The sequence below is a fragment of the Leptidea sinapis genome, chromosome 20, assembly GCF_905404315.1.
Source record: "Leptidea sinapis chromosome 20, ilLepSina1.1, whole genome shotgun sequence".
In the NCBI taxonomy this organism is placed as follows: domain Eukaryota; kingdom Metazoa; phylum Arthropoda; class Insecta; order Lepidoptera; family Pieridae; genus Leptidea; species Leptidea sinapis.
In genome coordinates this window covers 2,792,776-2,820,704 of record NC_066284.1, presented here as the reverse complement: position 1 = coordinate 2,820,704, position 27,929 = coordinate 2,792,776, and the positions used below count along the sequence as shown (strand labels likewise).

Below are 27,929 nucleotides of genomic sequence, written 5' to 3'. Positions count from 1 at the left end.
TCAAAATAAAATGACTTCATCGGTATGTCTTTTCTGACTAAACTGCTGTTTTTAAATAAAATAAATGGCGATAATTTTTTTTTTTATGGAATAGGAGGACAAACGAGAGTACGGGTCACCTGTTGTTAAGTGATCACCGCCGCCCACAATCTCTTGCAACACCAGAGGAATCACAGGAGCGTTGCCGGCCTTTAAGGAAGGTGTACGCGCTTTTTTTTTGAAGGTACCCATGTCGTATCGTCCCTGAAACACCGCACAAGGAAGCTCATTCCACAGCTTTGTAGTACGTGGAAGAAAGCTCCTAGAAAACCGCACTGTGGAGGACCGCCACACATCCAGATGGTGAGGATGATATCCTAACTTGTGGCGTGTCGTGCGAAGGTGGAATTCGGCGGCAGGAATCAGGTTAAACAGCTCTTCGGAACACTCCCCGTGATAAATGCGGTAGAAGACATTTTCTTTTTGCAGGAATTGAGTAACAATGCGCAATTCCCTCAATATCCGTGGCGTTGCAAGCGTGCGTCTCAACGTAATGCATTTTCTTAAAGCATAGATTCACGTATTTTGATATTCTGTCGATGCTATGATGACGTGGGCGGTTATCCAAACGAGTTTAGAACTGGGTTTCTGTATCGCGCTACATGCGGACGTATTTATAACACATCTTGTGTCTACTGTGCTTCATTATTGTTTCAACTGTTAGTACCAAATCCACAACTCTTATCTTAACGACACCTTTGACGAAGACCTCTTACCGAACGGGGATAACATGGAGCAGAGACCCTTAAATTTTTAGCTTTGAACACAACACACAAGACAAAATACAAGTTTTTCTAGCGATTTATTAATAAAATTGTGAATTGTACAAGGTCATTGATTGTGAATTTTTCAATGATTTGGTTTTTCTATTTTTCTGACATAAATATATTGTTATTATACATGTGGTAAATGATAATCCAGTTTTTTTTTTTTAATTAAAAAATAAATATGGGTGTATACACACATATTAAGCCTTACTTAAGGCATAGTGACACATTACTACGGTGTTGATGTTGATATAAATGATGTAATATGTGATTAATTAGTAACTCACTGATGATTTACGTAACTTCCGGTAGTGACAGTAACTTACTTAATATTAATTTTTATTTGAGAATGCAAATTGCAAATATTAAAAAAGTTATACTAGTTTACTTAACCTTACGAAAGTAGGTACAGTCTCCTTTTTTGAAGTCCTTTAGAGTCTGTTTATCTACTTGACTAACATACAAAGCCAAATTGGCTTCGAAGAAGCTGGGCGTCATCAATAGAGCACGGCAATACTTCAAGCCGGCAAGCTTTCTAGCGCTCTATAAAGCGCAGGTCCGGCAACAATTGGAGTATTGCTGTCATCTCTGGTCTGGCGCACCCCAGTATCAGCTCGATTCATTTGACCGCGTGTAACGCAGAGCAGCTCGAATTGTCGGGGACCCAGTGGCTGTGAACGGATCACTTGGCATTGCGTAGAGACATCGCTTCATTGTGTGTCTTCTACCGCATTTATCACGGGGAGTGTTCCGAAGAGCTGTTAAACCTGATTCCTGCCGCCGAATCCCACTTTCGCACGACACGCCACAGATTAGGATATCATCCCCACCATCTGGATGTGTGGCGGTCCTCCACAGTGCGGTTTTCAAGGATATTTCTTCCTCGTACTACAAAGCTGTGGAATGAGCCTCTTGTGCGGTGTTTCCGGTACGATACGACATGGGTACCTTCAATAAAAGCGCGTACCCCTTCCTAAAGGTCGGCAACGCTCTTGTGATTCCTCTGGAGTTGCAAGAGAATATGGGCGGCGGTGATCACTTAACACCAGGTGACACGTACGCTCGTTTGTCCCCCTATTCCATAAAAAAAAATACATACTTATTATTATAATATGTAAAACAAACAGGAAGTTTGGTCCATTGAACGCGGATTGTATTCGATATAGATTGTAATAATTGGCATTTTATTGCGCATTTGCCGTTTTAGATTGCAAACAATATTAGCGTATCCTGTGTTATTTTCCGTATTTATTATTGTATCTGAGCTGTGAAGTGAATTTATTAACAATTCTATTGATTATTTTAACTCGGAATAGGATCAAGCAAAGTAGGAAGTGTTACGTAGAAATTTTAGAATCAGTTGAAAGCGTGTGCTTTTTCTGTCTACCCTCACGGAATGGCGAGATAAATTAAAAATAACAAACTAGTACAGTTCTTTAATTTTTCTATATTATTTCTTAAAAAAAAACTCAAATGCTATTTTCTCCATGTATATATTTTCCATGGAGTATCTCTTGATTTTTGCAAAAAAGGAAAACGAGGTGTATTATACTAGAAAATTTCCTAACCATCTTCCAAGATCCAAGATGGAGGATGGATATAAATGGATGAATGGAATGGATAAATTAGATTTAGGCGCCACGCGCCATATCATTACCATTATCATCCATAAAAAGGATGTGTGCCGTTCCTCTACAGTTCACTCACACACACTCGTTTGTCGTTCTATTCCATATAAAATAGAGGTAAATTTGGATGGATAATTGTTGGTTGTTAGCTACAAACTGAATAATAATTGTCTAGAACACACATACCATCGTTATTAATCTGATGATCAATAATTATTTATTAACCACCAACAGAGCGCATTGATACTCAGTATAACATAAGTAGATAGATAATAAACGTTTGCTCAAAAGTAGGTACTAAACTGGTACAAAATCGCCAAAAAGTATCAAGCCCAGTTTCAAATTCATCTGGTGCTACTGTAGGCGCAAACAACAAAATTATTTTTGAAATATGAATAGAATTAAAAAAAATAAACATTTAATTATATTTTATCATGGCGTAACTAGACGACGCTACCAACAAAATATAATATACAGCTCTATAGGGAATTAATTATTCACAATTTGATTGCGCAACCAATTTGGTGTCGCGACCAGCTCGGACGCGTAATGACTCTGGGTCTATATGGTATCTCGTTTGGTAGCTTACGGAGCGTGGTGTCCCGGTGGAACCTAGCCCAGTTGCAGTCACTAACTTCATAACGTGTTATCGTGGATCACACACAGGAATATGGAACGTCTCAATAGGATATTGTCTGTAATACGGTCCTAGAGAAGGTTTAAACTTGACATATTATAATATTATTGACATTTAACCAGTGGGAGGCTCCTTTGCCCCGGATGCCGGCTAGATTATGGGTACCACAACGGCGCTTATTTCTGCTTATCTCTGCTGTTTCTTTCGGACCGAAGGGTGCCGTAGTTAGTGAAATTACTGGCAAATGAGACTTGACAACTTATGTCATAAAGGTGACAAGTGCAACTGTAGTGCCGCTCAGAATTTTCGGGTTTTTCCATAATCCTGAGCGGCACTGCATTGTAATGGGCAGGGCGTATCAATTACCATCAGCTGAACGTCCTCCTCGTCTCGTCCTTTATTTTCATAAAAAAAATGTCTAAAGCGGATACTGAACATGGATAAGATTGGTTATAAACAAAGTATCTTATAATAGTACAGTAGATTATATAGAGGAGAATCATGCATGGTTCTTGTTTGGTCCTACTCAGGCCAATTTAAATTGTATAAAAGTATATGAAGTTGGCTAAGTTATTATATGATTTAAAAAATGGACTGGAAGTTTTTTTTATCAGATCTTCACCCCATGTCAAAGCCCCTTTACGAACTGATGTAGCTTCTGAAGTTTACCAAGTGTTATGTTATTGTCACTCCCTATGGTAGATAAATATATTTCTATGAGTTGTTTTAGGCAGTCGAATCTGTCGCGTAATGCGTATATCTGTAGGCCTGACAGTGCAGTTACGTGCAGTGGCGAGGTGCGCTTACGCCGCGCGTATAGCGGGGTGAGGGGGCCGAGGAGCGCGGCCACAGAGGTCGTTGAACCCGCTTTGTTTGCCAACTCAGCTGCACGTATCACACCATACTATTATCATCATAATATGCCTGTAATACATTCGAATGCTTTGTTTGTTTTCATAGTCACAACGCGTAGCTTCTGTGGAACATATTAGTGTAAGAATTATTAATATTGACGGATCAATGCGTGTTTACAAGAGAGCTAGGATGAAAGGGTTTTTTTTTTATGAAAATATGGGACAAGACGATCTGGACGTTCAGCTGATGGTAATTGATACGCCCTGCCCATTACAATGCAATGCCGCTCAATGGAGTTCCGTCATCTCTGTCTACTCCTGTAGGAAACATGCGTATGATATATGATCTAGTCTTGCCATAAAATATATTCAATTTGTTATGTTTTTAAAGTGATAACCCTCATTTCAAGGATTAAATGCACAAATAAAATTTGAATACAAGATTTTATAACGATACGTCACTCGAACGGTTAGCTCAGTTGGTTAGAGCACCGGCAAGGAAAGCCGGAATCGTGGGTTCGAGTCCCGCATCGTTCATAAAATTTTGTTTTTTAAATTTTATTTGTGTATAAAATATATTGTTTTAAGGAAAAAAAGTTTTCTCTTTCTATTGTATAAAATATTACTGCAGTTTTTGATAATATTTTGTATAAAGTTCATTCAAAACTAGCTGCCGCCCGCGACGTCGTCCGTTTGTCGCTATAAGTAGCAACATACTATGCCTGCATCTACCGTGATAATATTGTATAGTATAATATGTTATTTCGACCTCTTGTTAATATTTATGCAAAACTTGAATTAAATCTAGTATTGCATTTAGTGCAGATGAAACCCCGCTACACATTCTCTCTGAATGTGGTCCTTGAATGCGTAAATGTAGCATCTCTTTGGGAAGTCCAATTCTTCAACCATTTGAGATACGTCAGCTCACTGCAAAAGACATAATAAGATTCATGAAAAGAATCAATGTTTGCAGTGAGCTATAGTTAACAGTGGCTATCACAATAGATCACATTGGTCGCAGTGTAACAGGGCTGAAATGAACTGGATCAAAGCCACTTTACAAACCATAACCATAGTATTGCATTTTGTTTTCATTGGCCTATATACAATCATTTAAAGATTGAGGGCAGTTATCAATGATACATTCACTTTCTTCGTTGGAAAATTCTTCACTTAGGGATTAGGTGACGTGGCCAGGATCCGGGAAACGTTCATTCCCAAGAACGCTTGTGTATATCGGGCGTTGTGACCCGTTATTATGGTGTTACTAAGGCGTTTAGGCACTTGAAAATTCTATCTTGGTACGCTTTTATGTACCATTTTTTACAAAAATATGTACATACATGTATATCAATGATATGTAGGCGCCTTGTAGCATTATTGTATTTCGGTCTAAAGGGCGCCGTAGCTAGTGAAATTACTGGGCAAATGAGACTTAACATCTTATGTCTCAAGGTGACGAGCGTAGTTGTAGTGCTCAGAGTTATTGGGTTTTTCAAGAATCCTGAGCGGCACTGCATTGTAATGAGCAGGGCGTATCAACTACCATCCGCTGAACGTCCTGCTCGTGTCGTCCTTTTTCCTGTCCTTTTTTTCATAAAAAAAATAGTTGTTAGTTAGTAATGTCATTAGTGATTAGAGAGTTGGTAGTACAAATGAGCCAAGCCAAATATTAGTTATGCTATAGAATGTAAACGTTATAAGGCAGCACACGTTTGTTGCACAAAGACGTTTAAAGTATGCAAGTACTTGGAGAAATCGCTTTAACAATAGCTTGGCACTGAAAGGTGAGTGAGAGCAAAGATCGGATTATTGTAGCATCGATACGATGTCTTAAGGCAGGTTCACATATAACGAACGACGGCGAATGATGTGTAACAAAAGAGAAAGAGTATACAGCATAGTGTAACAATATGCTAATATTTAACTTATTAATAATTGGGTTACTTACCTACTATATTTATTATTTAACAGTTTCCACTTCTATCTGCCACCACTCTCTTACTCAAAGGGGATTTAAGTTCATTTTCAGCTCGTCATCTTTTGACTTCGCGACCTCGGCTCCTATGCATATATATATCTTAGGTACCCAGTAGACACTCACCCGTTTGCTCTATTAAGCAAGATAGAATAGGAAAGTGAATCTATTGTCACTTTTAACGACTTTGGTTGACAAGTCACAAAGAGTCAGTCAAGCTGTTAGTTATCACCATAATATTAAACTACTAGCTAACACATTGACAAATCCAGATTGGTCACGCGTGCGTGAATGAGCTTCCTTGTGCGGTGTTTCTGGGACGATACGACATGGGTTCCTTCAAAAAAAGCGCGTACACCTTCCTTAAAGGCCGGCAACTGTGACAAGCTGTGATTCCTCTGGTGTTGCAAGTGACTGTGGGCGGCGGTTATCACTTAACACCAGGTGACCCGTACGCTCGCTAGTTCTCCTTTTACCATAAAAAAATGCCTATGGTAGGGAGGCTAGCTTTGTGTGTGGGGTTAGCTTTATACAATGTGTTACTTTTTTATTTCTCGGGCCTCATTTGGCCGTAGTGAACATCAGTACTCTAGTCATAATATCGATACTAATGCGATGAGAACCACATCTCCACCAGTGAGTCCCTACCGAACAATACAAATGTCGCCAAATAAAAACAAAAACGAATTTGCAAAGTCTGAAATGCGACTAGGTGCATAAGTATCTTCAAAAGAAGACGAAAATGATGCCGCAAGCTGTGTATGAATATACAGTATAACTAGCCGTTCCCGCCCGCTTCGCTGAGCGAATTTGAAAAGGAAATAAATTAAATTTTATTCATCTTATTACAAATACAATTAAAAAAAGTAGCCGTAAATCTAGGATAAATTTCGCATCGAGTGGTGGTAGTTTCATGTCGATACGATCAGTGGTTTAGGCGTGAAAGAACCTCAAACAAAGACCATTTTCATTATACATATACATATAGAAGATTATATATATAGAAGATTTTGGACTTTGTATTGAATTTTAAGTGAACGCCTTCACTTATACACATTGAAGACAATGTGTATGTAAATACAGCTTATTGACACGATATCCATCACGCACTTAGCTGTTTACCAAACACTTAAGAGTTATGAAATATGAGTCCGGATAATCAGGTTTCTACTGCATTCAGCGCCACACTATGTATTCAAATTGTGTATACATTGCTCCGCGTTTATAAGCGTGTTATTCATGCAATTAATACTTCGTGTTCTGATTCGAACACACGCTACGTGGCGATCATATAAAGTTTTTTAAGAAACTTTTTGGCACGTGCAACCTAACTATGGTATGAGATTCCTTGTGCGGTGCTTCCAGGACTAAGACATGGTTACCTTGAAAACCTCTTCCTAAAGGGCTGGCAAAGCTCCTGTGATTTAGTTACAGGAGAATGCAGGTTGCGGTGGTCACTACAATTATGTGAATGCGTTTATCCTACTCTTCCATAAAATTATCTTCCTTTATTCAAACTCTTAAACAATTTGTGAATTCACTTGTATAAAAATAACTTATAATAACACTCTAATACATTATTTATTTGAGAATACCTTGACTAAGCTTATATCTGCATGTTAAAATTAGTGATTTGATTGAAAGAAGAGCTAGGAGCTATCGTTTCCGCTATATAAGGTACTTTTCGCCAAAGACAGCCTAGTTTTTAATGAACTTTTAAGAAAGTTTACCTATGTCAAGACAAATTTGGTGAAAAATATTAATTTCTGTTCTTCAGAACTAATATTAATAATACCAATGTGAATCTTTTGCGCTTTTATTAATCAGCTGATGATCATGAAATTTACACACGCATTTCCAGGGTAATAAGTTTCCAATTCCGTCTCAGATACGACTGCGATAAAAACATATTTATTTTCAATAATATTCAACTCTACCGGTGCCTAAATGTTTATCGGTGTTTTTAAATATTACCGACCTCGTAACAGTTTCAGTAAAAATAATTTATATTCATATTATACCGATCGAAATTACCAAATCTATTGTTTTGCACATACTGCCAAGTTTTTAGTGCTATGAGATCTCATTTGCTATATTTGTGTCACTTAATAATATTATATGCATAATATCTAGTTTTTTATCCGGTTTTTTCTTCGGTTATACTGCGAAAATTTCTGAACCGATCTGAATAAGACTTATACCATAAGATGCAGCGTATTTCGGAGGTCATATATGTTTGTCATTACTTATCCGGAATCTCTATTTATTTGACTTATACACGGTGAAACTAAATGGGTATACTATGCTTTGAACCAGACATTCCTTAGGTCATCTCTAATGACTATGTGAAGTCAGAAATGAATTAGCATTATATTTTAATACAATATTTAAACTACTAAGTTTTCGCAAAAACTATGATTCCCTCAATCCTAATCAGCTGTTTTTTTGAACTCACTTTGACCTAAAAAAGATGAAAAACGTAGATGTGACATAATATCAGATAATAGTAAAATGCCTACTATTCATTGCAGCTGTGAAGCAATTTGTGTTCTCATTTTGCTATGAAGACAAAGTTATTTTGTATGTGCATTTGCTTTAGAACCTATATATACATATTTGCAATGTAAGTAATTCAGTCAATGTCATTTCATTACATTATAATATGACAATTCATACAATTAGCGGGCACGGGGTACTTAATTTATATGGCAAAACAACGTTTGCCGGGGAGCACTTATAGATTAGTCTGTATGTTATGCCAATATAACAGTTATTTTAATGTGTGTCTGTCGTTTTAATAAACGGCTGGTCCGTTTTCTATGTGTGTAATGTTATATGAAAGAATTATGTTCCCAGACTATTTATAAACAGTTATAATTAATTAAGTTCGGATTTCAGTATCTAAATTTAATGCCGCTCGAAATATTTCAAGCGCGAGGCGAACTCCCAATATAAAGACATCCGTATCATCGGACGATATATATAAGATATAATATACTTTTATGTTAAAAAAAATAAGAGGGGACAGGGGGGATATCAGTTGCAATTAGTCATTTTGGTCTTTATTATTTTGTAGGTAGAATATTTACTCTATCAAAATCTATTGCGGCTTATGAGAATTTATACAGACAGACAAATGGATTGACGGACACCTGTATAACCATAGTATTATGGTTGCCGTAGACTATTACTCCTCCCATTAGGATCAAATCTGAGACTGTTGCTCGAATGGCAGGCTGGCATGCGATTCCGTCAATAAGTATGTTATTTTAGTTTTTAATATTGATCTTAATTGTTCGAACAGGCGTTGGTCATGGAAGCAGTCGGTCGGGGAGCGAGCGCGAATGTGAAGAGGTGGTACTAGGATCTGATTCTTCAGCTCCGGTGCCCATCCCCGACAGTGAGGACCTCCAGCGGCGCAAGGAAGAGGCTCGCAGGAAACGCCGCAGGAAGAAGCGCTCTGGGAGCTCCGTGGTCACGTCATGTTTTCAAGGTTATTATTAGACTAGATGCAGTGAATTTAAATTAATTAATTACCACCCGTTTCGAGACATGGTTAAGAAATTTCACAATAATCGAAGTCTGCAAAAAATAGTAATTTTAATAATGATGTGACAATATCAGTAATAAAGTATATTACTACGTTCTCTTTTTACGATGACGTTTAAAATGGTTCTGGTTTCACAAAATGAAAATTCACTTTTTCATTGTGTGATATACTGTGGTAGACAAAGCTATTGTAACATAAAAATATTTTAATTTAATTGCATAAAAATAGTTTAAAGAATCCCGTTGCTACCTTTTTGACATAAGAATATTGTTTTTGTGACGTTTCCACAGCTGTCTAGATCGCAGGATGCCTGACAGCCTGATAATGTGTCAGCCTAGCGAAACTTTAAAAAAAAAAACGCTAAAACACAGTTACAATTACACGCGTTTTACCCGTTTAAAAAATGTTTTATTTAACGGCCGTTTTCAATAACCTATCTATCCTTAGTTTATCTTACTAGACGTAGACAAATCTATCCTTTTACGCTTACTTACATTTCAATAACCTATTGACAGATAGCATTGGACTATAACTATATTGGACATAACTATGGATAGATAAGATCTTGTCATTAAACGTTGACAGCAATGTATCCGTCAGTTACAAACGTCTTAGATCATTAATTTATACGACAAGGTAGGCTAGACAGCTGTGGAAACGTCACAAAAACAATTTGAGTTTAGAGTTAACCTCTATTTTGAGCACTAACACAAAGTATCATGCAACTGTAGTTTAACATTTTAAGAATAAGTATTGCTGTACTATTGTAACTATAGTACATATTGGGGTAAATATACGTATTAGATTTGAAAAAGAAGTGTCATACAAATTGCGAGAAAACTAATGCTATGTGTACAATGATGTTTATATAGAACGTCATTGGATGTGTACCATTTTAATTGGATCTCAGAATCATAAAAATATGCTGTACTTGTTATTAGATGATAGTTTTATTTGGTTATCTGTTATTGTACCTACTTGTAAATAAATATTCGTGGCCTGTTTTTATCGGTTGTCTAACAGCAAGATACTATCTAGACGTATTACAGCCGTTCCCAATATACTATCTACAGATAGGGATAAATTACTACCTTCTACTGTCAGTAAATAGCTGTCAATAATCTAAAGCTGTCCCAATATACCGTATATGTAATTCTTATCGCCAGTTCACTGTTGCAATTTCCATACAAACTTCTATCCCTGGTAAGCTTTACGTCGTTCCATTAAAAAAACAGCGTGTACGGATAAGATGAGTTACCGTCGATATGTTTATTGGGACAGAAAAGTCGACTATAGTTAGGATTTTTTTATCTTAAGTAGGCCAGAACTGGAGATAGACTGAATATTGGGAATGGCCGTTAATTATGTGAGATGTATTTATTTGGTTGACAGATCTGTACAAATTGACCGGCGAGGTACTCGGCGAGGGCGCGTACGCCTCGGTTCAGACCTGCGTCAACATCTATACGGGCCAGGAGTTCGCAGTGAAGATCATAGACAAGGTGCCGGGGCACGCCCGCGCTCGCGTCTTCCGGGAGGTGGAGACCTTCCACTACTGTCAGGGGCACCCCAATATAATCCAGCTCATTGAATTTTTCGAGGACACCGACAAGTTCTATCTTGTCTTTGAAAAGGTAAAATTCACTATTCATTTTGACGGTCTTGTGTAGCGAAATGAAAGTCAAAGTTAAATAATAGGCATTTATTTTCTTAAAATTGATTCCTTTAGAATTCTTTTTGATGTCATTTCTAATATACTAGATACTACTACCGCTTCGGAAACAAATGGCGCTCTGAGAGAGAAGAAGCGGCGCAAGAAACTCTAAATAAAAAACTCTTAAACTTTATTCAAATTAGTCATTATAAATATTGCTTTTAAATTACTGAATCTATCATATGTTCGGAAAATATATAACTAAAGTCAGAAGAACATACAAGAAACTCAACGGCCACTGTTTTCAATGAAATAGAGTATTTCACAATGGCTGTAATATACATAACAAATTAGTTTGTAAGGCGCTCAAATGTTTTAAAAAAGTAATAAAGAATAAACTGTGTAAATATAACTTATATAAATAATTGTATATTGGATTTATCAACCTTTACCCTATTATTAAGATCAGTGTTCCAGGTGTCTACTGAGACACATGGAAATTGACAGCGTGACACTAAGGCAGCGAGAAACGTAATGTTGCCTTAAAAGGCCACTTTGAAATTGCTTCATTTCGCTTGTGTCTACTCACGTTCTGAGTGTTATTATTCTAAGAATGTCTATAGTATATAGAATACTTTTTGCATATCTAAATCATGCAGAAACGTGTATGTGTATGATAATGAAGGAAGCGAGCATAATTAAGGTGATGGGTATAATGAGACACATGTAACTTATTGTGTGAGAACTTGTCATTCTAGACAATAATTTATGTATGTATAACGGTTAAAAGGCATAAAAGGCAATTTATTTTCTAAAAATTGATTCCTATAGAATTCTTTATATGAGGTTATATGTAGGAAAAGGTTAGGAGGTTGTATTTACCCTTGAAAGAAAGGTAACTTAGGCTGAGATCTATAATAATAATATTGACACACTCTTACACAAATTACCTTGCCCCAAACTAGGCATAGCCTGTACTATGGGTACAAACAAACGATATATTTAATAAAAGGCATTTATTTCCTCAAAGTTGATTCCTTTAGAATTCTTTTTGATGTCATTTCTAATACTACTACCGCTCTCTGAGAGAGAAGAAGCGGCGCAAGAAACTCTCCCAGTATTCTTTTTTTGCGCTCTTTTTAATACAATATTGTACTGTCATTGCTATTGCTATAAAATAATCATAATCTAGTCCCAGGCTGTCCGATCACTTATATATTCAGCTGTGGAGTAATAGGATTTGAGACAGAGCCATTTTTTAATAAAACATTTAAATTTATTTATAGATAATGCCTAAACAATGGCTGGGACTTTATTATAAAAGTATATACATTATTACTATTATGTGTTTTATGAAGCCTACTAGAGTTAGTTACAAGCAAACCCTTATTTCTAGTGTTATAATAATGAAAATCACTATTAAGAGCAATATACTTACTTAAATATATATAGAAATATATAAACATCCATGACTCGGAAACAAACATTCATATTCACGACATAAATGATTGCACCTACCGGGATTCAAACCCGGGACCTCTATAGATATACCTATAGAGCGAACTTAGACTTTATTTACGTAAAGTGTGTATAAAACGCGAAGTTTTATTTCAGCTTTCAAATGACTATGAAATCAAATATTATGCGAAGCTAATAACGGTTTCATCTAGTAATAATGTCGTGTAAAAGTGTCTCTGAAGATCTATTTACTGAAATAAATATCACTTAGATTAAGGATTGGTCTCCCCTGCGCTCCAACTAGATACCGTCCTACCTAGGAACAATACCTTTTTTGTAACGGCAACTTTATATTGTAGTGTGTATTGGCTAATCTTAAAGATGCTTGTGTGTGTGGCATCATTGAGTGTCACAGTGGCATCTTTCAAATTTTGTTACTCATATACGCTTCATGTTATTTTACATTGAAATGAATAAAATACAAAATACTTACTGATTATATGTCTTTCTGATTTCTAGTAGCATTGTTTTTACAAAGTATTACTCGTACTACGCAAGCCGGCATTTTAGTTAAGAACATGTGGCACGTCAACGTCACACATTGTTCGAACCTGGCTCCTGTTCGCCCACTTAGGCGTAGTATTAGGTGCCGCAATTTGCGACTACGCCTGCGGTATCGAGTTGGAGTGCAGCGGAGACCAATCCTTAATCTCAGAAATATCATTTATTTCATTTATCACATATACTTAGCTAAGTTTTAAGTTTGAGCAGTCTCAGTACGCTCTCAGCGTCAGTGAAAAACTGACTGTGATGTTTTGGGTGTGGTATTTCACCCCTTTATAGCTCTCATCACCTTGTTTCACAGAACTACGATAGCATTACTATCATCACATCAGCAACCCCTCTTTCGTTTTCATGGCACTACCTCCTCCACATTTGAAGTCAACTAAATGCTTCCCACTCTTTCCCACTACAAAAATTTGTGGATTATTGTAAAAATAGAGCTGACATATTTTGTGGATATAGGAGGACATATAGATAAGTATACAACATGTTTGATGCGAATATATCCTGGTTTGTTTTTGCCAAGGACAAATTATGTATGGTGTTAATAAATTATTATTTTGTACTATGGATTCATAATCCATACGATAAAAAATTCTTATCAAAATCCTGTTAGAATCGGTAGTGGCGAAGGTCGTTATTTGAATTTTTCGATAGTTTTGTTGTCACATTTATCGCTAACTTTATGATATTATTATAGTCTACTAACTGAACCGGCAAACGTTGTATTGCAATATAAATTAATAAAAAAAATCTTTTGGATTATAAAAATATGTAGATTCTCAGACTTACCAAATATACATATAAAATTTCATAAAAATAGATCAAGCCCTTTCGGAGGAGTTGCAACTTACATTTTGACACGAGAATTTTATATATATAGATAGATTATTTATTATATATTGGCGACTCCTATAGCCCAGTGGTTAGTGACCCTGCCTACTGAGCTAGAGGTTCCGGGTTCGAATCCCGGTAGGTGCAATAATTTATATGATGAATATAAATGTTTGTTTCCGAGTCATGGATGTTTATTTGTTTTTATGTATGTTTATTTATGTAACTATAATGTATTAAATATATCGTTGTGTTGTACCCATAGTACAGGCAATGCCTAGTTTGGGGCTGGATAATTTGTGTAAGAGTGTGTCAATATTATTATTATAGATATATTTACCAATGGGAGGCTTCTATGGGATGCCAGCTAAATGGGCTGATGGTCGCCTTTCGTATGAGATGATCATTTTATTTCTCAAACTTGTCTCAAAGTGACGAGCACAATTATTGCGATGTCACTTACAAATTTGGGTTAATTAATAATTCTGAGCACTGGGCACTGCATTGGACTTACCATCAGATGAAATCTTTTTCTCATAAAAAGATGTTGTTATTTGTGCCTGGATGTCCCATTATTTTGGTCAAATGTTGGTCTAAGTTTATAACAAATAATAAATATTGAAACTTCAAATAATAAGTTTTTTGGAGATAGAAACATCTCGATCAAAAAAAAGATGAAAACATCAAAATATATTTATGTATCTATTAGATATTATAATATAAGTTAAAGCAGAGTTCAACTTTTTTTTTTTTTTGTAAATTCCATATGTAACAAAAGTCGACATATCCATTATGCCGTCGCACCACGTCGTGACTTGTAAGGTTTTGTGCTCTTCGTTTAACTTTCAAATTATTTGTTTTCGTATGACTCAATACAAACATATACATATTTATTGCTTGTTTTGGCCATCGTTTCAACAGATGTTTGCTTTGTGAGAATTGAAGTAACCTTTGTAGCCTCATTTTGTGTACAGTATTAATTGTAACTAACTTAGATTGTCTCTACAATATCTCAACATGTTTGTACGTGGATGGATGTTTTTTTCCTTTAAAATCGAAGTGTACGTTTGTAAACGTGAAGTACAAAATTTCCAATTTTTAGGAACCAGCGATCTAAGCTCTACTTTGAATCAGACAGAACAATTAATTATTTTATTATGTAAATATAACATAACTAGATAGATAATAATATTTTTTGTTAAGAATTTCTCTTAACGGAATAATAATACTGAGTCGCTCTTACACAAATTATCTCGCCCCAAACTAGGCACAGCCTATACTATGGGTGCAAGACAACATACATAGATACATATAAACATCCATGACTCGGAAAGAAACATTCATATTCATCATATAAATGATTACACCTACCGGGATTCGAACCCGGGACCTCTAGCCCAGTAGGCAGGGTCACTAACCACTGGGCTATAGTGGTATAGTTTTTTTTTTATGTGTAGTTTGTTCTCATTTTATACTTTCGTTGACTTTTGACATGAAACAGTCATGCCTAATAATAGAAAATAACCAATCAAATTATATAATATGAATAACTTATACATTATTGATAATTATTTTTTTACAATGAACTAGATTGAAACATACGATAACTCAAAATTGCCTTAGTAACTAAAAAAATATATGATATCAGGATATTGTGTAGTCATACAGGCGGCCAAATATTTGAACAGAATATACAGGTATGAAATAAAGATTGTAGACGAAAAAATAGTAATAATATACAAAATCCATAATATTAAACACGTTGATAAGTTATCATTCACAATATACAGTATGTAACCTGACCTCTATAGGTTAATCTGTTGCTCGTAAAATTGTTTTTATGTTTTATCAATACACATACGCAAATGACCACTGAAAAATATAATATAAATACTAGATATTTAGAGATAAGGAAGTGTTTGTGCTATCTCTACATTTATATCATTTATAAATAATATAATGTTTTTATTTATACAAAACAGTAGCATGATGCAAGATTAATGAAAGTTGAACATTATATCAAAAGACCACGTGTATTTTAAACAATTTGGTAATTTATTTTAATCTCCATAGCAGCGGTTTTGAAAGGAGGATGGCGAGAATGGACCCACATAATTTAAAAATTAAGGAAGCATTGTACATGTTAAATTAATTATAAACATAAATTTATACGATGTTTGTACAAAAAATATAGAGGCGCTAAGATATGGGAATTGGAAGAAATAAATTATCATAATTTATTGAAAAATAAGTCATCTTGTCACTAACGGAACGTTTCGCGCAATTGATATCGACATTTTTTTGAAATGACACTCATTTTTATATAGGTAGATGTTCCGACACCATCAAACTATCTATACCTACTCAAATCAGTAATTTAAAATTCAATAAGATTATTATCTTTAAAAGATTCGATATCTGCTTGAAAAAATTGTGAATCCTCAATTATTATCTGCTGGCCAACCTTCCACATAATATATATTATATTATCTTTTAGCAGACAGTTATAAGGCATAGACATAAGATACAAATTATTGTTAGAACAATAGATATTGTTTAATAATTTTAGGTTATATTTTACTTTTGGCTATATCATTTTTCTCCCACTTTTTAGACTGAATTTTGATTTGCTTTCTTCATAGTTTTGTTACGTTCTACAATTTTTAATAATGTTCCATGGTTTACGCCACTTCTTTCAGTGGGTCCCAAAATACATGCATTCTCGCCATCCTCCTTTGGCATCTCGGTTTTTATTATATAGTTAGCGGTAATAGTAATGCACGCTCTGTTAAAAATTTCTTACATCTAACAAATGCGGTGTATGGAGACACCCCATGACAGATGAACAGATGGACAGCGGGGTCTTATTAATAGGATTTGACTTACTCGTGTAAGGCATTTAGTATTTGACATTTGAGTATTTTTGTTGCATCACTTTGCATAATATATTGGAATTGAAATGACTTGTAAATTTAATAGAAAATAAGAACTTGTAATACCTAATCTGTTTTGAAAAAACAAACTTAAGAGTTTCTTGCTCGTTCTTCTCTAAGGAAATAAGTCTTCCGAATGAGCTGTATGAAAAAATTACATATTTCTAGTGTAATATAATTAGTGTAATATTTTTTTTTTGATTTGATTTGATTTAGGCATGTTTTCTTCAATATCAGCGTGATTGTTACAGATAAACGGCGGACAACTTCTCGCCCGCATCCAGGAGTTCCACTACTTTTCGGAGCCGCAGGCGGCGCAGATCGTGCGAGAGATAGCGAACGCTCTCCACTTCCTCCACGGCAAAGGCGTAGCGCACCGCGACCTCAAGCCCGAGAACATCCTGTGCGTTCACCGCGACAGGCTGTGTCCCGTGAAGGTCTGCGACTTTGATCTGGGCAGCGGCATCAGCTTCACGTCAACCCTCGCCGGCCCGCTGGCTACGCCACAGCTCATGACTCCGGTAAGTCCATCCACTGATTACTGATCATGACATGCATCAAGTCTGACACGAGGACTACATACAGTTCGATAATTGATCTTTTTTTTATGAAAATAAGGGACGAGACGAGCAGGACGTTGAGCTGATGGTAATTGATACGCCCTCCCTTATTGTTATAGTAATGCAGTGCCGCTCAGGATTCTTGAATGCCTTTTAATTGTGCTCCTCAGTTCGTCACCTTGAGACATAGCATCTTATGTCTCATTTGCCCAGTAATTTTTGATGCGTTACGTTTGATAAAATTGTTAAAATAACTAAACGACGCGGATAATTTAAAAGCCTGCCAGTTTGGTACGTTTGGATGATATTATCTACTATGACATCATAACAACAACAAAGTCACATTAACTCGGACCCATGTTGTCGTTTTTCAAACGTTTTCTAGACTTTTTACACTTTAAAATATATAAATTAGGTAAATGCTCATAAAATATTGCGATTAAAATTTTTTTGCTTATAAAAAATATTGACTTCAGCAAAATTCTAAAATTAAAAAGTAAAAAAATATTTGACTCAAAAATTTATTTATATTATATTGTTAAAATGTTTCTCTATTAAATAACTAATACTTACAAGTTTTCTTTGAAAAAAATTTAGTTTATAAGAAACTTTCATAAGCAATTTACTTCACGCAGTAATATAAGAAAACATATTTATTTGACTCGAGAACTTAGAACCTATTAAATACTTCGTTAAATTTTATAGGAAAAAAAAATATGTCAAAGGAACTATTTTATTAGCAACTTACTAAACGCAGTTTATTCTACAATAATATTCGAAAACTTTAAATAATTCATCAATCTCAAATTAAAAAGTAGTAATTTGAAAATCTTGCACACTCTGGAAATAATACAGTTAATCTATAAACATGAAAAGCAGTTATTTCATTGCCGCTTCACCAATTTATTGGGCAAGTGATTCTGTAAGTTGTTTTGATAGATAACGCTCGACGTATCGAAGGTTCAGCCAATTGTACCGAAATAGCTTTATTGATATCGAAGGCCGGCTTTGCACGTGTTCCGAGATCTGTAAACTGTTGATAGTATAATAATCCACTGTGATAGGATCCAGGATGGATTTATAGTTACTGGATATTATATCATTTGTCCATGATTAGATTGAATGTTTGACAATGATATTATGTAGAGGTTGTAATTTACGACAATAATGCGGTTACAAATTAGTGTTTTCCTGGGAATAATTAAATTTTACCTTTTTTTCTTTCATAAAAATTCACACCAAAAATATTACCTTAATTAATTTGCGAACATTTTCCTCCATCTCACTCACTTGTGGGAGTTGCCTCAAAAATGAGTCTATCTTCTTTATAAATGCAGAATAAATCCAAAAATGTCGTTATAGCGTTATCTGCTTGCATCAAGCTTGCTTGGAAACCGAAAATGTTAATCGAGGACTTTTTGTTGTACCTTTAACCGACATTTTAGGGTAATACCTAACCAAATTTTTTCAGTTCCGATTTTAAGTTAGTCAGTTAAGATTTTGTTCAATAAACCGGCTACGAACAGGTTCTTCCATCGCAGAGTAAGTTGACGGAGCAGTTTCAATTTTAGGAATATTAAGCTTATATTACGTCACTCGCCACATAAGAGAGCGTGCGTTCCATAAACTTAGAATATATAAAGTCTGTGGTTCGTCCACCATTATTTGGTAGGTTAACGAGAAGAACGAGCGTACGGGTCACCTGTTGTTAAGTGATCACCGCCGCCCACAATCTCTTGCAACACCAGAGGAATCACAGGAGCGTTGCCGGCCTTTAAGGAAGGAATTTCATTTCGACTCTTACGGAATCAACCGGCTAGTAAGGAGTATAAAGCAACATTCTTCAACGTGTGCGGTTTCAAAGTGCGGTTTGCTCATTTTACCCCTTTTTTATGAATCGTCCCCTTGCAATTAAAGTCGTCGAACAGCGGCGCACTATTAATTAAGTGAGCAAGACAATACAGTATATTGTACTCTGGTGATAAAATTAAACTTCTTTGACCTCTCATAGTATATTTAGTTGGTTATTATCTCATTTACAATATCACAAATTTATAATATAAATGGTGTGTCAGTTCTAGTACTTAACACATTTATCGGCTGCTTAATGTATGTACTTTTCTTTACAAGATAGTTCCAGATTTAACTTTTGTTTTTGATTAATTGGTAGTGTCGCGTGTAATTAGAAAATATATTATTTACGAATCAATGTTAGAGATCAAGGTTGTCGATACCAACCGCGTGATCAACATTACAATACACTAATGAATTATTTAAAACGGTCTATAGTGTTATTTTTTGTGAATAACAAGTGAGTCATAGGTGTGTTAAACATTCAAATTACCTACTGATTAAATAATATATATATTTAAACATAGCTTAGAACAATATTTTAAGAGGTAATAATACCATCCGTTTTGTGTGTCTTATTATAAATATATAAGTAATGATCTGGGCTAATAATTAATTACCTTCTTCACAAAATATTGGCTTCCATTGCTTCTATCAGATGTGAATTCCTGTTTTGCATTTTTAGTATTTCGCACAATAGTCCGTCCATAGTTATTTTTATTTGATCAATCTCATGTCGGTTATGCCTCTTGCTTGAGTGCCCTCAACCCTTATCTGCACTAGAGCGTTCGATGGATGACTCTCCACGTCCGTGTCCGAAGATACTTTTACTTGATGGTAAACAATCTTAGGTTTAAAGAGTTCCTTGCCCGTAATGTTTGTAAAGTATATAATAATATTTTCTCGAATGTATGAAACAGTCAATCATTGCAATAAATGTGTATAACTTAAAAGATGTGGAAGTTTTTGTATTATGACAATAAGGACGAGACGAGCAGGACATAAGTTTGGAAAAAATTCTGAGCGGCCCTACATCTGCGCTCGTCACCTTGAAGTTATGATATAAGATGTTAAGTCCCATTTGCCCACTAATTTCACTTTCACGGCGCCCTTTAGACCGAAACACAGTAATGCTTACACATTACTGTTTCACGGCAGAAATAGCGCCGCGGTATAATAATACGCAATGGTAAAACTAAGTGAATGAACTCATTTCAGGTTGGCAGCGCTGAATTCATGGCACCCGAGGTGGTGTGCCTATTCGCGGGCTCGGCGGCCACGTCGTACGACAAGCGCTGCGACCTGTGGTCCCTGGGCGTGATCGCCTACATCCTGCTGTGCGGGTACCCTCCCTTCCGCGCCAACTGCGGCCGGGACTGCGGCTGGGTGCGGGGCGAGAACTGTCGCGCCTGCCAGGACCTGCTCTTCACGTCCATACAGGTACTTGGAGGGCCTCCAATACTCTGGAAACGGCTAGATCACCGTTGTTTTTATTTTTAATGAAAATAATGGACGAGACTAGCAGGACGTTCAGCCGATAGTAATTGATACGCCTTACCCATAACAATGCAGTGGCGATCAGGGTTCTTGAAAAACCCAAAAATTCTACGCGGCACTACAATTGCGCTCGTCACCTTGAGACATAAGATGTTAAGTCTCATTTGCCCAGAAATTTCACTAGCTACGGCGCCCTTCAGACCGAAACACAGTAATGTTTACACATTACTGCTTCACGGCAGAAATAGGCGTCGTTGGTGGTACTCATAATCTAGCCGGCTTCCTGTGCAAAAGAGCCACTGGTAAATTAAAATAGTGAACTGGTTTATTGTTTGATTTCGCATTTATCACGAGGAGCGTTTCTATGAGCTGTTTCACCAGAATCCTACCGCCGAAATCCATCTACACACCTTAATATGGCGCATGGCGTTTCTCCACAGTGCGCTTTTTAAGAAACACCGTCCACGTACAAACAAACTGTGGAATAAGCTTCCTTGCACATTGTTTCGATATAAATACCTTAAAAAAGGTCACGTATTTGTATCTGAAAGGCCGGTAACGCTAGTGAGTGTAACGGTACTAACGGTAACCTTTTGAGTTTTAAGAGAGTGGGTGGCGGTTTTCATTTATGTCAGTCAATTAAAGGCATACGGTGTAATATCCTTTTCCTTTAAGTACCTAATACACTCGTTCACTACAAAGTAAATGTGCACACCTGCTTAAATAGGTGAAGTAAATAATATTAAAATATTTGTTTGTTTGCAGGAGGGCAGATACACATTCCCGGAGGAGGAATGGTCAGAGATATCATCGGAAGCCAAGGACCTCATCCGTCAGTTGCTGGTGCGCGAGGCTTCCCACCGCCTCAGCGCCGAGCGAGTGCTGAACCATCCGTGGCTGCAGTGCGCCGATCCTGATCACCCCAACCAATATCCACCGCTGCAGACTCCACTGAATATCAAAAGGTAATTACTGCAACACCTCTCGCAATAAGATCTTGCATTAACTCTTCCATACATTAATCCTAACCACCTAATAACGAATGCTTCTAAAAGCATAGGTATCTAAATACCAATTCAGAAAAATAGTGATTCTTAATGACATGTTTGTTTGTTACCTAGCCATTGAAAATTTGGTACCAAGCGCCCACCCTCCTTAGTTGATTGATCATTTGTGTTGTGAATATGTATTAGGAGTCTACTGTGCTATGTAGTTGAAACTTTCGTAATAGGTGGACAAAATTCTAAGATATAGACCGTTTATAATTCATATCTGGTCTTAACGATAGTGTCTACCGCATTTATCACGGCAAACGGGAAGTGCTCCGAAGAGCTGTTTCACCTGTTTCCTGCCGCCGAATTCCACCTTCACACGACACGCCACAAGTTAGGATATCATACGCACCATCTGAATGTGTGGTGGTCCTCCACACTGCGGTTTTCAAGGAGTTTTCTTCCACATACTACAAAGCTGTGGAATGAGCTTTCTTGTGCGGTGTTTCCGGGACGATAAGACATGTGTACCTTGAAGAAAAGCGCGTGCACCTTCCTTAAAGGCCGGAAACGGTCCTGTGATTCCTCTGGTATTGCAGGAGAATGTGGGCGGCGGTGATCAATTAACACCAGGTGACCCGAACGCTCGTTTGTCCTGCTTTTCCATAAAAAAAAGAAAGTAGAATGTATGCCTTCCAGCCTACATAAAACTTCCATCCACAATCATTTAGAAATTGTGCCCTATTTTATAGAAGACAACAAACGAGCATATGTGTCACCTGATGGTAAGTGATCACCACAGCCCATACTGTCTTGTAACACCAGGGGAATCACAAGAGTGTTGCCGACTTTAAAAAGTTTTAAATAAAGTAGTATATATTAAATTCCCGGTATTTTTACAGGAATATGTCAGCTCGGAATCTATCTAACTTCGCGGAGTCTGCCATGGCAGTGAATAGGGTGATTCAGCAGCATTTCTCCATGAACTATTCGTATATGGAGAGACCCCCGGCTCTTCGATGCACCAAATCCTGTCAACCGAGCCCTCCGCAACTGATTGAGGAAGTGGAAGGCGCTGGAGTTGCTATGCAAAAGATGGCCATTGGTAACCGATGTGTTGACGATGGACTTCCATTTGGCCTGTCTCCTCCCACCGAGTCACAACTTCTTCGTCGCCGTCTGCAAACCGAGAAGCCCCTCCCTGTCCATTAGCACTCACCTGGACTATCATTCCGAATTCCATCCCTACGTTGTGTGAATCTCAACCGTAGAGAAACAGATTTAAGAGTGATAGTTCATCCGGTAGACTCCCGCCGATTTGCGAGACAACATTGTGCGGCAGTACCCTTACTGTGTCTAAATTGCTAAAATAGACGAGTGTGCGCAGTTTTGCCAGAAATAATTGCTAATGTAGTGAGTGCTCCTGGTTCGTCTGTGAAGTCTACCAAGGACGCCATCTTGAAATTTGATATACATATACAACCAAAAAATATTAAAACTGTTTTTCTATAAGTGGATGCATATTCATGTATCTATATTTTTTTTTAATTATTGAAATCTTAGATATATAATCTTGTCAATATATTTTTTTTGATGATGGCATCCTTGGCAGCCTTTTAAAACGAGTGGGTGAAGGTAGGATGTGACTGTGCCCGTCACATTCCATCAAGCCACAGTTTAGGACTGTCCATCGAGTGCTTTATTATTCCGGGACTTTTAATCCACTAAACACCTATACTAAACTTATGTTTATTCAAGTTAATAAATTAAAATACCAGCAAAACATGAATATTTCTCATTTTTCTGGAGTCTGAACAAGCAGAGTAGTTGTCAGTATTGGTGTTTAGTTGATCGACGGATCGTGCGACTAGTCGACGAACAAGTTTATGAACTGCTCTCCAAAACGTAGGCGGTCGAACTTGACTGTGCCAATGGATATTCCACCAGTGATAATTGTGAAATCCGATCGCAAACCGAACGGTACTTAGTGCTGTAACGTTTTATTTGAGCCATTTTAAAGATTATATTTTTATGAATGAATAAAACGACTGAATAGTTTTTATTGAAATGTAGAGTATTTTGTGAGTTTATGAGGCGGGCCTGTGCCGCCGAGACCGTATGCCGGTCGATAAAATCGTATTATATTGTGACCACTGAGTATAACAATATTTGAACATTAATTCCACAATCTTGTGTAAACACTAATATTATTATCAAATACAAATTTAAATAATTTTTGTTAAAGTAGGATTACCTAGGCACTTGAATCTTAATTATTGTTTAATGACTGTTTTTTTGGAGAGAGTAGAATAACATTTAACTTTCTGTGTAAGTGCTATTGTGACGTCTCAACAAATAAAAATGAAGACCAACAAATTATATTTTTCCGTATTTCCTTTGTAACAATATTGTTATGTTCAGTGTGACACACATAAAGCATTGTAATTGTGCTAATTACATTTATTAATACTGCTGATAAAATTTTCTCTTTGGGTTTATGAAATCCGTTCTTGAAATTGAGCTTGTGTGATTTAATTGTCTTTGTATGCCTATCAGTTAAAAGAATAATTGCTACTTGTATATTTTCGGATACTAGTCTGTTAATGTGATTATTTTTGCATTTTTACCAACAAACCAATATCTCATTATGTAAGTTTCAAAATCAAATTTTTTGAATGTTTTACAAATCCGTAGCGAAACCAGGGTTGTTATTAATTATCATCTTTAAAATTTGCTTCAATATCTACAAAATAATTATTGAAATGTTTCGTTGACAGTAAATTGTAAACAATTTATTTGACATTTGTGATTTTTATTTAGTTTCGCTACAGAACAAGCAGAATGAAAGGAACGAACACATGTTACATATAAGGAGTGTTGTTCAATGTGTATATAGAAGTTAAGATCTAAGGTTGAATTGGCTTATTATGTAAGGTGATTAGGGCATTGGAGAGCTGTTTGTAAGAAATGACATTATTAACTTGTAGGTACCTCTACTGATAGTGTTATACAACATAATGTCTCGTATAAAATATCCATACAGTGACACCATTCTTTATTTTGTTGCTAATAATGTCTTGGCGGTGAACTAATTGTAGAGGTACTTGCTTTTGGGTTTACCACATGTTATTTTTTTTTATCAGAAAACCATGGAGCTGTCTAAGGTACTTCAGGGAGACAGTTAATCTGATAAGAACTTTTGACATAGTGGCTTACCCTAATGTTGCATGGAGTTCCATGGGACTGCCATAATATTGTGATCAGTTTGAATACTTTTATATTGCTGAAAGAATGAAATGTCGATATAATATTAAGTGTAGACGAGCTAGACTGTAATACTGCGTACACTGATTGGAGAAAGAAACACATAGAGACATAATTCTTTTTTTTTATTGAAAGTTTAATTATTAATTTGTTTTCTGATGTAATTTATCCTTAATTCTCTTTATCCAATCAATTCTTACTACTTGCGCAGATCTTGTTATATTTTATTAACGACAATTATTGGTTTGAAATTATCATTGAAATACAAGATGTTTGATTATTATAATTGTTTTAATGAAAATTCATTTTAACTAGCTGAGATTTGCAATTCGGATTGCACATTTTGGCCTCTATATTGACCGAATCATATTGCGGTTTATTTATTATGTAACAGACACACTTGACTACTTACAATGAATCCCTAAGGGTCTTTGACTAGTCCTATGGCTGACAAAAAAACTGAGATAATACATTTAGAGAAGGCAATGATTCTCCTCGTCCATGTGAAAAATAATAAGTAATATATTATATGTCAATGCAAATAGGATAGATTACAATTAAAAATTCATTTAATAAAATAAAGTATCATATTAATAAAATATCTTTCCACACATATCAGTGTCACAGTTCCTAGTAACATTTAGGAGTATGAGAAATATATGGTGGTTGATTCTCAGATCTACCCGATATGCACACAAAATTTCATACAAATCAATTCAGCCGTTTCGGAGGAGTTTGGCAACACCCGACACGACAATTTTATATATCGAGGTATAATTGATAGCTCCATAGTATTAAACAGAGCCAAGCGTTATACCTTATGGTCTTATGCCTACCCATAACAGTGTCGTAACGCAATACAAGATGACCTAATGGATAATATATCATATGACCCAGATACCATCACACTGCGCCCGTCACCCTAAGACACCATAATACTCTAATAACATAAGTGAAGATTTATAGTATATCGCGATTCGTTTAGTACAGTTTCGTTATTTGGTGTGCAAACCAGCTACGGAGTATTTAATGATGATTATTTTTACAATGCCTAGCTAATTGCGAGATTTATTTTATTTATTTATACTTTAATAAAACGGCGTAAGCCAATTACAATATTAAAGTAAGAATTAATTACAAACTAAACATATTACACAAATAATCTATACTAATATTATAAAGCTGCAGTGTTTGTTTGTTTATTTGAACGCGCTAATCTCTGGTACTACTGGTCCGATTTGAATGATTCTTTCAGTGTTGGGTAGTCCATTTAACACTGAAAGAATCATTCAAATCGGACCAGTAGTACCAGAGATTAGCGCGTTCAAACAAACAAACACTGCAGCTTTATAATATTAGTATAGATAAACGTAAGAAACAGTGCGAAAAAACTTAGGCCACGATGAAATACGAAGCGCTCAATCATATAGCACGCAATACTTTATTGGTGAAGACACCATATGCGTTAAAAGCTTTTGTTCAGGTTCGTTACTAATAATTTGTCCCTCTAAATCTTTAAGCCATTCAGACGTATTTGACGAAGCCCATGGTGGTCCATGGAGCCATAGAGGATGCGTGACTAACTTCTGCGGCAAAATTCCACGCGAAAGGACATCAGCAGGATTCTCGGTACCTGAGACATGATTAAAGTTGTCAGCCGGAATGTTTTCCGTAATCTGAACAATGCGGTTGGCGACCAATGTTTGCCACTTATGCGGTGAGCTTTTTGTCCAATATAACGCTACCTTAGAGTCGGTAGAGGCGTATACATCAATCGGACCATAATTGGAATAACTGTCGAGGACAGCGCGGAGTAACTTAGACATTAAAACCATAGCACATAGTTCTAAACGTGCAATTGTGACGGGTTTTGTCGGGCTGACTTTAGATTTAGCACATTTTAATCGAACAGTATTGCCTGATGACGCGTTAACATGAGCGTAGATAGAGCGTAGAGCGTACGGGCTTATGGGTCAGTGGACCCATAAGCCCGTTCACTAGCGTCAGAAAATCCTAAGAGTGTTACTTTACAACCAATAATTACACCAATGTGTCGCGGTACGCGGAAGTCATTAAGAGACAGCAACTCTAAACAGAATTGTTTCCACTGTTTTATAATATAAGAGGGCGGTTCATCATCCCATTGGAGCCCGAGCTGCCAAAGTTCTTTTATCAATAACTTGGCGTATACAACGGTGGGAGCAACGAAACCCATTATATCCCATAGGCGGGCAACTGACGACAAGATGGAGCGCTTAGTACACTTCTCATCTGCGGCGGGAGTGGTAACTTTAAAATAGAAGGCATCCTCAACGTTATGCCAATGCAAGCCTAATATTTTGTGTTGCATGGATTTGTCAAATTCAACATCACATGGAATTTTATGAGAGTCAGGAATATGTTTTAAAACAGTTTGACTATTACTATTCCATTTGACGAGATCCCTGTGCGCCCTTGAACAAGTCAATAAGTTGACGTGCAGTAGCGACTGCTTCTCGCTCAGTGGGAACCGAGAATGCGTGATCATCCATATATTGAGATGAAAGCGCGATAGCACTCGCGAGCGGGTATTTTTCTCCGTCGTCTTCTATGATTTGCCTTACTGTACGCAACGCATGGTTCGGGGAAGATGCTAAGACGAAACAAACTCTTTGAAAACAATATAACTGCAACGGTTCGTCAGGATGAAAGCGGTATAAAAAACATTGATAGCGGCGGTCAGATTCGCGCATACCTAGCTGCAAGAACTGCAGGCGGCAGTCTGTCGTCATAGCAACGGCATGAAAACGAAAATTCAAAATAATTTTTATTAAGTCGCCTTGCAAGTTCGGCCCTGTATGTAGTATATCATTAAGCGATATCTTAC

The 27,929-nt window shown here is 36.4% G+C and overlaps 1 protein-coding gene across 1 annotated transcript in view; it reads left to right on the top strand.

The window, feature by feature from the left end:
- Window positions 1-25,349, top strand: part of LOC126970248 (MAP kinase-interacting serine/threonine-protein kinase 1-like) — a 35,172-nt gene extending 9,823 nt beyond the window's left edge. Inside the window, exons 2-7 of the mRNA XM_050816067.1 lie at window positions 9,211-9,399; window positions 10,849-11,090; window positions 17,151-17,420; window positions 20,529-20,750; window positions 21,573-21,772; window positions 22,702-25,349. Of these exons, the coding sequence (XP_050672024.1) occupies window positions 9,211-9,399; window positions 10,849-11,090; window positions 17,151-17,420; window positions 20,529-20,750; window positions 21,573-21,772; window positions 22,702-23,011 (1,433 nt within the window). The 3' untranslated portion in view covers window positions 23,012-25,349. The remainder of the gene's footprint in view (window positions 1-9,210; window positions 9,400-10,848; window positions 11,091-17,150; window positions 17,421-20,528; window positions 20,751-21,572; window positions 21,773-22,701) is intronic.
- Window positions 25,350-27,929: the final 2,580 nt, after the last annotated feature.